The sequence below is a fragment of the Cydia amplana genome, chromosome 20, assembly GCF_948474715.1.
Source record: "Cydia amplana chromosome 20, ilCydAmpl1.1, whole genome shotgun sequence".
NCBI classification, from domain to species: domain Eukaryota; kingdom Metazoa; phylum Arthropoda; class Insecta; order Lepidoptera; family Tortricidae; genus Cydia; species Cydia amplana.
Genome location: NC_086088.1, coordinates 11,484,099 through 11,500,289, shown reverse-complemented (window position 1 = coordinate 11,500,289; position 16,191 = coordinate 11,484,099). Strand labels below are relative to the sequence as shown.

Here is a 16,191-nt window from a genome sequence, read left to right as displayed (position 1 = left end):
CCTACACAAAAAGTGAGGTGTTATATGTTTGACGTCAATTTCTGTCTGTCAGTGGCAAAGTATCTAACGGGTGGGCCGATTTCGGTGCAGTTTTTTTATGTGAAAGCGAGTTTTCTTGCGGTGGTTCTTAGCTAGGTTTCATAGAAATCGATCCAGCAGTTTGAAGTGTGTCAGCTTTTTCCAAAATTATGTAAGACATTTTTGACATAGAATAGATTTTGTTGGCACATAGTGTAGGAGATTTTTTTTTAATTTAGATTTTAAAATGTTGTACCTATGGATATCTCCATAGGTACCACATTGGTTTGAGACCCAGAGATCTATGATTAGAATTAGGATTTTTAATTCCAATTGAGGGGGGATTTAAATCTTCTCGAGGCAGGTGTGTAGCTCTATTTGACGGTCATAAGCGCATTGTAATAGGCCTACTTGAATAAACTATATTTTATCTTTATTTTTGTCAATCATCATCATCATTCCACGCAGACGAAGTTGTGGACATCAAGCTACTGGTAATAATGTCCAATATCTAAAAGGCAACAGAAAGATCTAGATACAGTAGGCATATACCTAACCTAACCTAGACTATAAAGCGATCGGACATATGTGTGCAAACAAAGCTACAACTCGCTTTGTTTCTGATTCAATATTACTTTCCAATGCTTCATGTTCATAACAGTTCCTTGTACATGTAGAATTTACGAGTATAATTTGTCTAACATCGATGTGTCCTTAAATCTTAAAGACAAATGCAATTTCCCCCAAATAGTCTGACTGATTTGTCATTTTACTGGTACAAAAACGGGATGACCCTGTTTATAAAAGCTTGTAACTTGTAATACAAGTGGAAGTCCCTTTGTAACAAAAGCTGTCAAAGAGGGACTTCCACTTGTTTTACAAGTTACAAGCTTTTGATAAACAGGGCACTGCAGATAGTAAAATGGCCAATCCCAATCACACTGTCATCTGAGTATCAGGGATAGAGTCTCCAAAGAGAAGAGTTGAGGAATGTATGGGAACCAATAATTCTACGACTCTTTTCTATGCGCACATACTTCACTACATAGTAATAAAGCCCTTGCTACACGGTCGCCGACAAGCCTTCTAACCGTCTGACCTTGGTCAGTTTTGGTCAAATTTTGTTGGAAACAACTGTCTACACGGTCCGGGACGGACCAAGGCCACGCGGTCTGAAGGCTTGTCGGCGACCGTGTAGCAAGGGCTTAAATATAAAACCGTTTAAAAACAAAGTCGCTTCCCGCTGTCTGTCCCTAATCCCTATGTATGCTTAGATCTTTAAAACTACGCAACGGATGCGGTTTCTTAAATAGATAGAGTGATTCAAGAGGAATAGAAGGTTAAGTATTATTTTTAAACCCGTGGGCAGGCGGTAGCTCGCTAGTAGTAGGTACCTATACCTATATAAAAATAAATTCTTTTAAATGCTTTTAAATTCGGTTAATATCTTAAACAATATTCAATTAAATCCAATACCACATTAAATACTGATCTGTAGTTTTCAACTGAGTTTCAAACTGCGGAACTATTCCGAAGTTCCATTAATTTCATTGACAGCCGAAGAGAATTGATTGAATTTACGTCAAGGAAGGAATTGAACGGTACGGTGTAGAATGTTTTAAATTCAGTTTAGTTGAAGGCAATTTTCGAGGTGATTTAGATGGGTTATTTATTCCCACTAGTTACCACGAAGTTGTTACCAGTAGTATCTACTGGGAATTTATTTTACTGGTAAAAGGTTGGATTTTTTTCCCAGTAGTTCCATTTTTATCGCCCGCACTTTCGCACTTACATACTTGTTAAAGCGTGACAGGCTTGGTGACAAGCGATAAAAATGCGATCGTGCTACCGCCGCAGGTGAAATTTGCGCCGAAATTTAGGTGCCTATTTGGCGCAGTCGGCCGGATAAAATTCCAATGCTTTTTGCTAATAATCGCCAAAGTTAGACACATTGTATTATTAATACTCTATTCGCCCGGAATCAAAACTTGCCAAGACAAATGCAAACGTATTTGTCAAAATATAAATTAATTTAGTATGCAATTGATGACCTTTTTTTTCCTCTTGGCGGCTAGAGAATAAGACAAACATTTTGGCTCGTAAATTTAACGGTCAAACAGAAAACTGTGTTCACGTCTTTCCTGTAGACATACACAAGAGTTAAGGGCTATAAAGGTTAATTTTCTTATTTAACCCTTATCCACGTGAAAAGGTCCTCCTTTTATTTAGAGAACTATGATAAAATCATTACTTACATGCCCACAAGCTGTTAACTATTGCCCACAGGAGAGAAAAATGTACAGTTCGCGCGAACACACTAGTTTTCTCTCCTGTGGGCAATAGTTAACAGATTGTGGGCATGTAAGTAATGATTTTATCATAGTTCTCTAAATAAAAGGAGGACCTTTTCACGTGGATAAGGGTTAAATAAGAAAATTAACCTTTATAGCCCTTAACTCTTGTGTATGTCTACAGGAAAGACGTGAACACAGTTTTCTGTTTGACCCATAAACATTCGGATAGAAAAGTGAGTTTTAAGGATGTTTTGTCAATAAAGTCCTTCAATTCCAGTGCCAGCATCAGCGCGGCGAGCGGAGCCATACTACGGTCGACCCATCGGCCGGCTGAACCAGTACGCACACGGCATACGCGGACAAGTCTACGCAGTCGATGAGAGCACGGTTAGTTATTTATTCAAAGTCAATATGGCTAATTCCGTCATAGGGACTATTCCGTCTACTAGCGTTTTTCTCGAACAACGAATAAAGTTGATAATTTCATCGACAAAGCAGCGATTGCTTTTAGTTTCAGCAATCAAAAGCAGATGTTTTTTTCCTACGATTGAAAATCAAAGTAATATACCTACGCACGTGGACGGAAAAGTCCCCTATGACGGAATTAGCCACATTGACTTACCTCCCAAGGCCTAGCCATTAAAATGAAAATAAAATTTGAACCTATAGTGCCTGCCTGTGAAGCCGCGGTCCTGGGTTCGAATCCCGGTAAAGGCATTTATTTGTGTGATGAGCACAGATATTTGTTCCTGAGTCTTGGGTGTTTTCTATGTATTTATGTATTTGTATATTATATATATCGTTGTTTGAGTACCCACAACACAAGCCTTCTGGAGCTTTCTGTAGGACTTAGTCAATCTGTGTATTTTATTGGAATATTTGTTTAATCAGGTATTCGTACGTGGTTTCGCATACGACGGCACCGGCCCTGATGCTTACTTCTGGGTCGGTGACACGCCGCAGCCCTCACCTGAGGGTGTGCCCATACCATACCCTGAAGATTATACTACTAGGTAAGTCTACTTCAGTTATGATAATACTATTACTTATTCTGTGCTTCAGTGCCCACTCCCTAGCGAGGTGAGCGCAACGCTAGTGCATACGCCCATCATGCGTGGCTCACTCCGCGATTTCGTCGCTTTGCTACAGGTAGCTAAAAGTACATCCGTTCCACACCAATTTTGGGGAAAGCCATAACCCGCGCGTGGCGCTGTCGCCACCTAGCGGCCATATCTGTGCTGGTCGTAACAGACGCGTTTTGTTAGAGAGTGAGTCTTCTGTACCTAGTACTATTATTTATTCTGTGACCCTATCCTGAAGACTAACCTCTAGCCGCCTAGAGGCCTATAAAAAGGTCTCCCGTTCCATTATAATGTGAACCTTTATTTTGACAAATCAAAATTGCATTTATATTGGCAAGTTTTCATGTCTGGGCTAGAGGCTAATACTACCAGCAGCTGAGTCCCCGTCACCACCTCTCATATACCTAGTGCATGCATACATTACATCCTATACTTACTGAAGACTTTATCACTAGGTGAGTTGAGTACGACTCTAGTGCCAGCCTTTCCTGAGGATTGTATGATATTCTATACTCTTCTAAACTTTGTAAAATCATCTTTAAATACAACGAAGTATCTTTTTCCGCCAAGTGATAGTTCTGACATAGGTCCACAAACGTCAGTGTTAATTTGATCGCCGGGTTTGTTGCCACGATGTTGCCTTGTACCGAATGACAATCTAGTCATTTTTCCATATACACAGCCATCACAGTCATCTTTCTCTGGTGAAAATTTTATACCGTTGCGTGTAAGGACTTCTTTTACATGTCTTTTGTTTTGGTGACAAAGCCTTTCGTGCCAAATTTGTAAATTAGTTCCTTCTTTGACGACACATGCATTTTCAGTTCTTACTCTCATTAGAAGTTTATACAGATTACCATCTCTGATGCTGACAGCTTTAATTTGGCCGCTCTTATCTTTGAAGATGCGCTTATACTTGTCGGCTACCTCAATGTAACCGTGGTCTAAGGCTGAGCCAGCGGAGAATAGGTTTTGTCCTGCTTGCGGTACATACCACACGTTATTTAAGTGAGCACGATTCCATTTGCCATGTACAGACATTTCTACGTCAATAATTCCTTGGCCGATAGCATACATGACCCGATCATCTCCAAGGCGCAGGGCTTTTGGGTTATCGAAAGGTGTATAGCTTCTGAACCAATTTGGGCTAGACGTGATATGATGAGACGCACCAGAGTCAACGATCCAGTTTGGGCTTGGATCGCTAAGACGAGACAGGAACGCATCTCCATCATTCTGAGTGGACTCGTTACTCGCAGGTTTCAGTTTATTGTTTCGCTTCTTAGATTTCTTGAGCAAGAAACACGCCGATCGCTTATGTCCGACTTTGTTGCAGTGTGTACATTTTACATTCGGTTTACTTGATATGAGAACTTCGTCAGACGTAGATGTAGAAGGATTAGTACCAAGATCTCCGAGGCGCTGCTCGTGAAGACGCAGACGTTCCATGAGGGTAGAGATGTTTCTATTCTCTTTAGGCACTGACTCCCAAGCATTTTTGAACTCGAGGTATGTTGAAGGTAAGGTATTCAATATCCTGTTCATAAGTAATGATTGAGGGAGTGCTCCTTCATCCTTTAATTCGTCGTTGAGTTGTTGCCATAATGTAAGTAGCTTAGAGACGTGCATAGCAATATCATCGGCTTCATCCTTCGTATAGGTAAACAACTGGCAGTACAACAAATCGAGTCTTCTCTCATTCTTCTGCTCGTAGACCGAGTGAAGTTTATCCAGAGATGTACAAAATGGTTTTAAAAAAGCATTTAAATACAAAATGCAAAATACTTTTCAGATTTACTATTTCAAATGCAAAATACCAAATAGTTTTGCGTTTTGTATTTCAAATGCTAAATACAAAATAGGTATTTTCAAAATACTTTTTCAAAATAAAATACCTTTTGACCAAATCTCAGATATTTTTATTTATTTTAGGTACTTATTTATCATGAGAAATAGAGACACAATGCCGAGCCAAACAAAAACTTCTAATAACATGCCACCTTATGCATGACATTTTGGTCATATTTATCAGTAGGTACGCGTATCAATAATGTAAATCATGTAAATGTTTACATTATCTAAATTATCTTGTTGTAGTACAGTACATAGCCGTTCCAGTATTGTAGGGATAACAACAACACTTCAATATCATAAAAGTAGGTAATCAAATCAAATCAGTAACCACTTCACCAGCACCAGCAAACAATAAATCAGTGAAATCGAATCGTCGGCGTCAGCGGCGTTGCGTTTCATAGCCATAGATCATGTTCGTCGTTTTCGTTTGACATTGACACTAGTCAGACATAATAGCCGGTTTAGACTCTCGCGCGATCCACGAGACGAGCCGCGAGCCGCGCCACGAAACGCGAGTGTAAGCGGTGGGCTCGCGGCTCGTCTCGTGGCTCGCAAGCTCGTCGAGCTAATATAATTTAAACACTAACGGCACGGCATAAGGTTTATAACCGAATGACAAGCCGAACGCGAGTGCGTCGAAGCGAGCCACGAGCCGAGCCGCGAGCCGCAAGTCTAAACGACTATTGAGACCGTGCACGACGGCAGCGCCGCCTAGCGTTCGCAACGTGGTCGGCGCTGTCAAATAGCGAGCGCAACAAAATAAAGATTATTCCTTAAAAATATTTACTATAATCAAGTAGGTTTAGTCCATGCTATAATGTACTTAACAATGTGCGGAATCTATTCGTATTTAATGTTAAATACACTTGGTTTTTGCTTTAGTGAAAACAGTAAGAATTATCTGTGTATTTTATATTATTCGGTCAATATCCTTCGTTGTTGTTTCGTTACAAATTCAATGAATAAACGCATGTTTCACTATGTTTTGATGACTCACTTAGTAATCCTTTTCCTGGGGATACGTACGATGCTTGCAATTATAAAAACTTTGACCTTTTTCACAGGTTTTAATCAACACATTTTATGTTAAAAATTTATGTTCTCCCGCTTAAGGCATAATGTCTGTTGTGACACTTGTGACAGACGACAGATAACCCTACGTGCCAAAAGTGTGCTTTTGACGGGCTTTAAATAACTAATATTACAATCACTTAATGTTGGTACACTGTATTAGCTATTTTATTAACATACAAGAAAAACTGTGTTGACATAGACTAGATAAAATGTTTAGCCATTACGTTGTTAAGCCTGGAATAGTACTATATGGTATAAAAAGCTAATATCTAGCTCGGCGTTGAAAATATATAAAACTTACTATTACGGTTTCGTCCAGTATTATTGCAGTTTACCACACAATAGCTATCGTGACCAATTTTTATCGTAAGTATGATTATAAAGCTAAAATAACTGAGAAGTATGGGAATTGACAGAAACACTGATACCAATCTTGTCATTATTGGCCACATCAAGCGCTGCGATCGTTTCGGCTTCCCCTACGGGTGCTTTGCACGGAGCGAATAAGGCGCGCACTCTGACTGGCATGGCTAGCAGTAGGCGCCTCTATCGGTCAAATTCGGCAATACAAGCGTCATTCGTTCATTTCATTTTGTTTGACTGGTAATGTTGGCTAAACTTAATCACAAAGTATTTTGCATTTTGAAATGAATGCAAAATGCAAAATACATCTCGAAAAGTATTTCAAATAAAATACAAAATGCTTTTTACTAAAAGGCATTTAAATGCAAAATACAAAATAGGTATTTTGCATTTTGTATTTGCATTTTAAATAGAAGTATTTCAAATAAATCGCATCTCTGAGTTTATCCCACATTTCCTTACCAGATTTGGCAGTGAGGATATGCCGTTTAGGTTCGGCGGACACGCTACATCCTATGATGCATTGCAATAGTGAATCGCGTTCTTCGTATTTGATAAGCTTCTTTTGATAACTTTCGGTTTCGGCAGCCGGCGCGTCATCGCTTGGCGGAACAGGAACAGTCTCGACGCCTTTTACTATACCTTGCAGTTTGTGCATAGTTAGTTGCAGGTTTATATCGAACTTCCATTCTAACCAGTTGCTTTGATCGCGTAGCTTTTCAATAATAAAGCGGTGTAGATCGAGTTTTTGACCACTCATATTTTTATCCGAAACACAAAATAAAAACTCAAAAGATAAATCTCATCCGAAAATAGAACATGAAACTCACTATAAAAGGTATATTTGTAAATATTTAACCATAACCTATTGAAACAAATATCCTTGCAAACAATATTTATTGAAGTCTGTCAAATTCACATATTTGAAAATACAGCAGTTACATAAAAAGTTGTACCTGATGGCCAGTTCCAACAATATTCTTTATGTCTTTTATTAAATTGTGAAACGGGACTTATTAAATTTAATCGCGTATTTAAGTTTTATGATTTACCTCCGACGTTTCGAGGACGGCGTTATACTTATTGCTACAGTCAGCAGCAGAAGTTGCTAAGCGGGCCAGGTGTTCAAAATGATCTTCACGCGACTTTATTGTTAAAAGAATAAGAGCATGTCAAGGTAATTTTGGACACCGCGTTGCTAATTAAGCAATTAGCAACTTTTGCTGCTGACTATAGCAATCACAGCTGCCCTGAAAAGCACTAATCGTAGTGAACTATTCAATAAATCAAAGCTACAGTCAAGTCACCGCGTTCCGCGTTCAGTAACATTTAAAAAATCGATACCGTCGCATGTTTGAAGAATAATCAGCGCGTTACCCGCATTTCGATACGTTTGTCAAACTCGTATCTAACGCTCAAAGTTAATAGTTGGTGGTACTATGTATTTGATAATATTTCAAAATTATATAAGGTCAATGTGGCTAATTCTTGTCATAGGGACAGTTCCGTCCACGAGCGTATATATTTCTTTGGTTTTCAATCGTAGGAAAAAACCCATTTGCTTTTGATTGCTGAAACTAGAAGCAATCGCTGCTTTGTTAATGAATTTATCAATTTTGTTCGTTGTTCGAGAAAAACGCTAATGGACGGAATAGTCCCTATGACGCAATTAGCCACAATGATCTTAAAAACATTTATCATGACCGACGAAGCGCTTCTGTAGAATGTAAAATCCGAGGAATCTGTAAAACGTAAAAATTTAATAAATAGGTAATTAGAGTCGGGCCAAAAACTCGGCAGGGCGTGTTAGACTGTTATTTTAAACGTCGAACTTCTATAAAATACTTACTTTAATACTAACATTGGCTCTGTGACCTGTAGACCTCGCCATTTTGAACAAGATCCAAAAGATAAATCCCACCAAAAACATTTTCATGTAAAATGTTGCCAAGACGAAACCATAAGGCTCGCACTGACAAAAAGTGATCAGATATCTTGTAGAGCCAAGCTTCTAACTCTACAGGCCCTACCTTCACAGACTCTACGCCTTAGTCAAAATATGTGGCTTGACCGCTTCGTCACATGGGCATAAGGTGAAATATGTATTCACTATTCATTATTCTTAGGGTTCCGTACCCAAAGGGTAAAAACGGGACCCTATTACTAAGACCCCGCTGTCCGTCCGTCCGTCTGTCCGTCTGTCACCAGGCTGTATCTCACGAACCGTGATATAGTTCGACATGAAACAGTTGATAGAATTGTATACATAGAGATTAATATGTTGTAATCACAGAGAGATTAATATGTTGAATTGTATAATATTAGAATGTATACAATAATATAATATAATAAATAATACTAACAACACTATTAGCACGTAAGGTTTATCTGTAAGTGCTAGTATGTATAAAATAAACAATAAACAATAGCTAGACAGTTGAAATTTTCATAGATGATGTATTTCTGTTGCCGCTATAACAACAAATACCAAAAACAGAATAAAATAAAGATTTAAGTGGGGCTCCCATACAACAAACGTGATTTTTGACCGAAGTTAAGCAACGTCGGGCGGGGTCAGTACTTGGATGGGTGACCGTTTTTTTTTGCTTGTTTTTTGTTGATGGTACGGAACCCTCCGTGCGCGAGTCCGACTCGCACTTGGCCGGTTTTTTTATTATAAAATAGTTCTTGTAATAATGAACGAAACGGCCAAGCCACATATTTTGACTAAGATGTAGAGTCTGTGAAGGTAGGGCCTGTAGAGTTAGAAGCTTGGCTCCACAAGATATCTGATCACTTTTTGTCAGTGCAAGCCTTATGGTTTCGTCTTGGCAACATTTTACATGAAAATGTTTTTGGTGGGATTTCACATCTTTTTGTAAGTTGCTTATGACAATCTTCTGATTTAAAGGGTTGCGGGTGATTTACTATTAAAAATCCTGAAATACGTACTTACCTGGGGGGCATCTTTTATATACAATCTGCCTTTTTACTGATTCCCCATACAAACTTCAACCCCCTTTTTCCCCTAACGCCTTTTTCCACCGCTTTTCACCCTTACGGGGTGATTTTGGGGTTGAAACTATTTTATATCCTTCCCCATAACAATAACTATCTACATACCAAATTTCAACTAAATCGGTTCCGCGGGTATCGATTTCCCATACAAAATTCCACCCCCCTTTTCACCCCCTTAGGGGCTAATAATTTCAAATTTTTGAATTTTTTTGTTGTTTGTGGACTAATACTATCTCACATACCAAATTTCAGCTTCCTAGGACTTCAGGAAGTACCCTAGAGGTTTTGATGATCAACAGTGAGTGAATGAGTCAGTGACGAAATCGGGGTTTTTTAGACATTAATAAAATATAGATTTTTTTTTTAACCCGCATAAATGTCAATGTGGTTCAGTGAAGGGGACGGACTGAAAATCAGCGCTGCGCAGGCAATTTGTAATGAAATGACTGACGCAGCGTATGCTGAGCCCGTTCCTTTTGCCGCACAATTATTCTTATTTTTTTCAATCCTTATGTTCTGTAACCTGTATGCTTTTTGTGTTGCAATAAATGGTTTCTTATTCTTATTCTTAAAAATCCAAGTTATAAGAGCTATGCAATTAAAAAATTTTATGCTTAATAAGTCCACTATTGACATCATATCCCGAGAGTTTTTTTATCTGGTATAATCCAAACCCAAGTTAAGAGGGTTCAAAAAAACGACGAAGCGCTTCGAGAAAAGGTAGGTAGTGCCCTTGCGCTTCGCTTTGCTCGTCTTGGCGGGGGCACTACCGTGCCCCCAGATGGACAATAAGAACATATAATTATCGAACAAATTTCACGAGAATTGAGAAATATGACGAACAGCAGAACATCCTAATAGCCGGAAATATTAATTTATGAATTTATGAAAGCATTTATATACCGTATGTAGAAATAGTCTGTTATTTCCTGTCTATTATTCCCAATTTGCTGAAAGCATTATTTCCAACCTGCTGAAAGCTTTAGTCCCAATCTGCGCCCTTAGCACTAATCTGCCGCGCCAGTATCTCGCCCGCGAGATAGACTACCCTTCTTTTTCTAACAGAATTCAAACAGCCTATTTCACGCGCAACATCTGTCGCGGCGCTCTCGTGCTAAGGCCGCGGAGACGTTCGCTTTCGTTCGGTCAATTAAAACCTAGTAAAAACATTTTAAATCTTAAAAGACTAAATAACTTTTTTATTTATAATAAGAGAATTTTTCATCACTCTAACTCAACGGTCAGAAACCTGCGGCCCGCGGGCCGCATGCGGCCCGTGAACCTATCACTTGCGGCCCGCGAGCCTCCCTGGCTATTTTGTATGTAATATTGACAACCGACAATGTCTGATAAAGTCATAAATATTAACAAAGTGTGGCCCGCGTCAACTTCGTTAACTACTATGTGGCCCTTGGCTGCTAAAAGGTTGCCGACCGCTGCTCTAACTAAACGTCGCAATAAAAACTCGCATTTCAACCCCCAATCCCCCATCCCAGCCCCCATAATCATGTTTATCTAATTACTCAACGGGGCTCATTTGCGAATATAATGGGGGAGGATAATTAACTTCCTTGTTTATTTTTGCATTCATTTTTTGGGTAATTATTCTGCTAATTATTTTGCGAAATGGACCTCTATTTGAATGCAATTATGGAGATTAGAATTACTTAGTGCTTCCGTGACGGAATTTAAATTCAGTATTCGTTTTGAACATAAAATGGCAATTGGCAACATAAGAGTTCCATTTGTACTTTTTTGGTATGGAACCTTAAAACCGGCCAAGTACGAGCAAAAAAACGGTCACCCATCCAGGAAGTACTGACCCCGCCCGACGTTGCTTAACTTCGGTCAAAAATCACGTTTGTGTATGGGAGACCCACTTAAATCTTTATTTTATTCTGTTATTATATTGTTGTTTTATTGTTGTGTTTTATTGTGTTTATTTTGTTCTGTATTGTATTTGTTGTTATAGCGGCAACAGAAATACATCATCTGTGAAAATTTCAACTGTCTAGCTATCACGGTTCGTGAGATACAGCCTGGTGACAGACGGACGGACGGACGGACAGCGGAGTCTTAGTAATAGGGTCCCGTTTTTACCCTTTGGGTACGGAACCCTAAAAACGAACTTTATGGAGGTATTGATTAAAAAAAAACTGTAATACTCGGGCAACGATCCACCAGAATATGTTTATTTTTAATTTAAGATACTAAGTTTTAAAAATGTGAATACCTGTAAAATGCATGTAGGTATATTTTGACATAATTGGGGTTGAACTTCGCTCATATTATCAATCAATCAATAAGATGTTGGTACTATACGAAAATAATTTCGATTGATATAAGGGGTCAGGGGGGGGGGGCTTATGTACGTAATATCATTTGATATTTACCACTAGCTTTTCGGTGAAGGAAAACATCGTGAGGAAACCTGCATACATCTGCGAAGAAATTCAAAGGTGTATGTGAAGACCCCAATCCGCATTGGGCTAGCGTGGGGACTATAGCCCAAGCCCTCTCGCGCATGAGAGGAGGCCTGTGCCCAGCAGTGGGACGTTATATAGGCTCAAATTAATTATTATTTATTATTATAAGGGGTCATGCATAAATTACGTCACACGAATTTTAATATTTTTGATAATGTCAAAATGTCAATTCTTTCCAGGGACCCGCCAATACTGACGGCTCACACAAACACAGATATACTCCTGAGGTTGCCGGGCGGCAAACGGCTCAAGGACATCAAGTGGTTGTCTGTCTGGTGTCGAAGGTTTACTGTAAGTATACTTTATACAGCTTGTGTTAACATACACTTACTAATACTACATACAAACTGACATACGCCTCCGGTTGCCGGGCGGCAAACGGCTGAAGGACATCAAGTGGTTGTCTGTCTGGTGTCGAAGGTTTACTGTAAGTATACTTTATACAGCTTGTGTTAACATACACTCACTAATACTACATACAAATTGACATAGGCCTCCGGTTGCCGGACGGCAAACGACTCAAGGACATCAAGCGGTTGTCTATTGTCTGTGTGGTGTAAAAGGTTTACTGATAAGTATCAGGGATATTGCGAACATCCGCATCCGCATCCGTAACCGCGGAACTTCCGCATTATTTTCAACATCCGCATCTGCATCCGCATCCGCATAAAATCGATGCGGAGCTTATGCGGATGCGGATGTCAAACAAGTCGGTACACAAACGTCTTAGCGGCGGCGTAAGTGCTAGGTAATTTCGTCATTACCTATAACGAAATCGTCTAGATCCAGAAAAGTCGGCCAAGTGTTCAAATACTAAACGTTTCGTTTTTTTTTAAATAAAAAAATACTAAGATTGCAATATTTGACGTTTTCTAAGTACCTAATCATGTCATCCGCATCCGCATCCGCGGATGTGAGCCTTTAAATATCCGCATCCGCATCCGCGGATGTCAAAAAATCTACATCCGCAACATCCCTGATAAGTATACGTGATGTTCGTGATGGATGTTGGTGCTACTAAATAGCATTCTTAACTCATCGGTAGACATTATGCCTTTGTAATAAGGTTTACGAATTGTTAGCTAACAGTTTGTTTAGTAAAAAACCGGACAAGTGCGAGTCGGACTCGCCCACCGAGGGTTCCGTACTTTTTAGTACCATATCATTTGTTGTTATAGAGCGGCAACAGAAATACATCTGTGAAAATTTCAACTGTCTAGCTGTCATCTTGAGATACAGCCTGGTGACAGACAGACAGACGAACAGACAGACAGACGGACGGACAGACAGACGGACAGACGTACAGAGGAGTAGTAATAGGGTCCCGTTTTTACCCTTTGGGTACGGAACCCTAATAAAAACGATAGTCGTGATATCTTCAAACAAATACAAAACATTTGGTTCGGTTGTACTACTAACCTAACCTAACTAGATGATAAGTGGGGGTAATACGTAAATATAAAGAGTGGGAGAGGCAGATTTACAATTTACGCGAACGTAGTCGCGCACAAGCGTTTTTTACAATCATCCTTGTAGTATTTGTATCTGACTATTTTTCAATCGATTATAGTAAATAGTGCTGAGTGAAGAGGAAATAGTAGTATTTTGTTTTAAAATAATTCAAAAAAATTATAATTAATCAAACTAATCATTAATACAGTTATACTCTTAGAAATATGCATCAAATATAAATACGTATAACCATATCCTCCACGGTTTAATTATTTTTTAATTTTTAATGATTTCCAAAAATATTACCCCAGTCATCATTTAAACCCGCTGTTACTAAAACATTACGCTAGTTGTCAATCGCGTCAAAATATCGATCGCGTGCGTACTGCGTACGCATGCGCGCTCGTTCCCGCCAAAAGGCCGCCATCTTTCTTCTGAGTTCCATTCACCCGCTCGTTCGTTCTTATCTGTGGCTCATTCAATTGTGTGACGTGATAACGAGTGTAGGAGACGTAGTAATTAGCTAATTAGGTTTGATTGTAATAATTATTGTTTTGTATAATTTAAGGGTGGTATGAATGAGTTATATTTGATGCTATGTATGATGATTAATGATTATGAATTATGTTACGAAATATTAGATGGGCTACTTAAATTTTAATAAGTTTTTTAAGTACTTACATTACATACATACATTTTTATTTATCTAAAAATTAAATTTTTGGCAACGTTTTATCTGTCACTAACAGACTAATAGGTTCAATATTTATTTGCATACTTATTTAGTGTTATCTTTAAACATTAGTTTGATACTTTCAATACACAGAAAAACTAAAATTGTCTCTTATGTTCCTAAAAGTTGACAACATTGGAGCCTAACTTTTAACTAGTCAGCCAAAATCGCCCCAGGCGTAGTTTTAGTCCGTATCAATACTATCAATATTATAAGCAATGATTTCACCAATGTGCTTTACTTTCGGGAAGAGATTAAAACAAATTAAAACCTAAATCTGTCTTTAACCAACGCCTTTCTTCTGCAGGTTAACTTCGGCGACGTATTCATCCCACCAGGCCTCGATCCCCCGAGGCCGAGAGTCCTCCCCGAACTGAAGAGGCTCGCACACGGCCTCCGCTCTGGCAACATCAGCGTTCTAGACGCCAAAACGTTCTATATTCCTAACCTGCATTATGATGGCGCCGGACCCGACGCGTATTTCTGGGTCGGCAATGGAAGCGAGCCCAATCCGTTTGGCACTAAGGTAATCCCACAACAAAAGCGTTCTAGACGCCAAAACGTTCTACGTTCCTAACTTGCTTTAAGATGGCGCTCGGCCCGACGCGCATGTATTTCTGGGTCAGCAATGCAAGCGAGCATCCTTTCTTCGGCTTTTTTCTCATTTTGTTTAAAGATAAAGATAAAAGATAGTTTATTCAAGTAGGCATAATTACAATGCGCTTAAGAACATCAAATAAAGCTAGGTAGACCGGCTCCAACCCTACACTGCCACGAGAAGATTTAAATCCCCCCTCAATTGGAGGAGGGTATCCCAATATGGTTTACATTGAAACACTAAGTTGCATTATCTCCAGGTCCCAAGCGAAAGTGGCTCCCTCCACCCCCTCCGCGGCTACCAAGGTGAAGACATCGAGATTCAACTGCCCGGGAAGCTAACAGCGTATGACATAGACTGGCTCGCTGTCTGGTGTGTAGAGTACCGGCACAACTTCGGACATGTGTATATTCCGAAGGACTTAGATGTGCCTCCGGCGTTGGGGCAGACGAAAATTACTGTGAGTTTGAAAATGATGATGTTATTTTGTTATTTCGTTCTTACATTAAATATGAAGACGAAGTAGTATGAAACCTAATATATTATACTACTTGGTCTATAACCTGACCTAGTATATTAAAAATGTAACAAAGACTTAGAGATATCGTTCCACTTTCCCTGCAATTACAAGATCGATCGATACAATGGGAAATGGAAAAGTTAATCGAGCGAATGAATGAATGGAACCGATGTGCATGATTTACTAAGTTAGAAAAACTTGCAACATTGGTTAACTCTAGTCTGTGATTATTAAATGTTTTTATATAGGTATTTTATTTTCAACCTTATCGTAATAATTATACAATCTATATGTACATTATAGGCACTGTCATACATTATCCTATATTGTGGGTACTAAAAAAAAAATTCAATTTACTTAGGGCTAAAATTACAGCCTAGGTTAGTTGTTTTATTTTTATATATTTTATTTTGTATTGTAAATACCCATTTTCTATTGCTAACGTTATGATAAGAAATCAAATACTATATTAAAACCATCTGTAAATCACTATATAATATAGATCAAGTAGTCTGGCAAACATATTTTTCGGTAGAAAAAAGTACGAAATTTAGATTTTGTATGGGAAACCGACCCTAGAACGTTTTGGCGGGTACATATTTAAAATTTTGCGCTCTTTTCCACTGACAAGCTAGTTTGCGAGACTATATTTTTATTAATAATGTGTCCTAATTTATTTTCGTTACCATTTTTCTAACT

The 16,191-nt window shown here is 38.8% G+C and overlaps 1 protein-coding gene across 4 annotated transcripts in view; it reads left to right on the top strand.

Moving 5' to 3' along the window:
* LOC134657627 (protein Skeletor, isoforms B/C) overlaps positions 1–16,191 on the top strand; it is a 55,539-nt gene that overhangs the window by 29,414 nt on the left and 9,934 nt on the right. For all 4 annotated transcript variants that reach the window (XM_063513193.1, XM_063513191.1, XM_063513192.1 and 1 more), the window contains exons 3-7: positions 2,590–2,699; positions 3,204–3,325; positions 12,369–12,480; positions 14,682–14,900; positions 15,232–15,432. In XM_063513193.1, the coding sequence (XP_063369263.1) occupies positions 2,590–2,699; positions 3,204–3,325; positions 12,369–12,480; positions 14,682–14,900; positions 15,232–15,432 (764 nt within the window). The remainder of the gene's footprint in view (positions 1–2,589; positions 2,700–3,203; positions 3,326–12,368; positions 12,481–14,681; positions 14,901–15,231; positions 15,433–16,191) is intronic.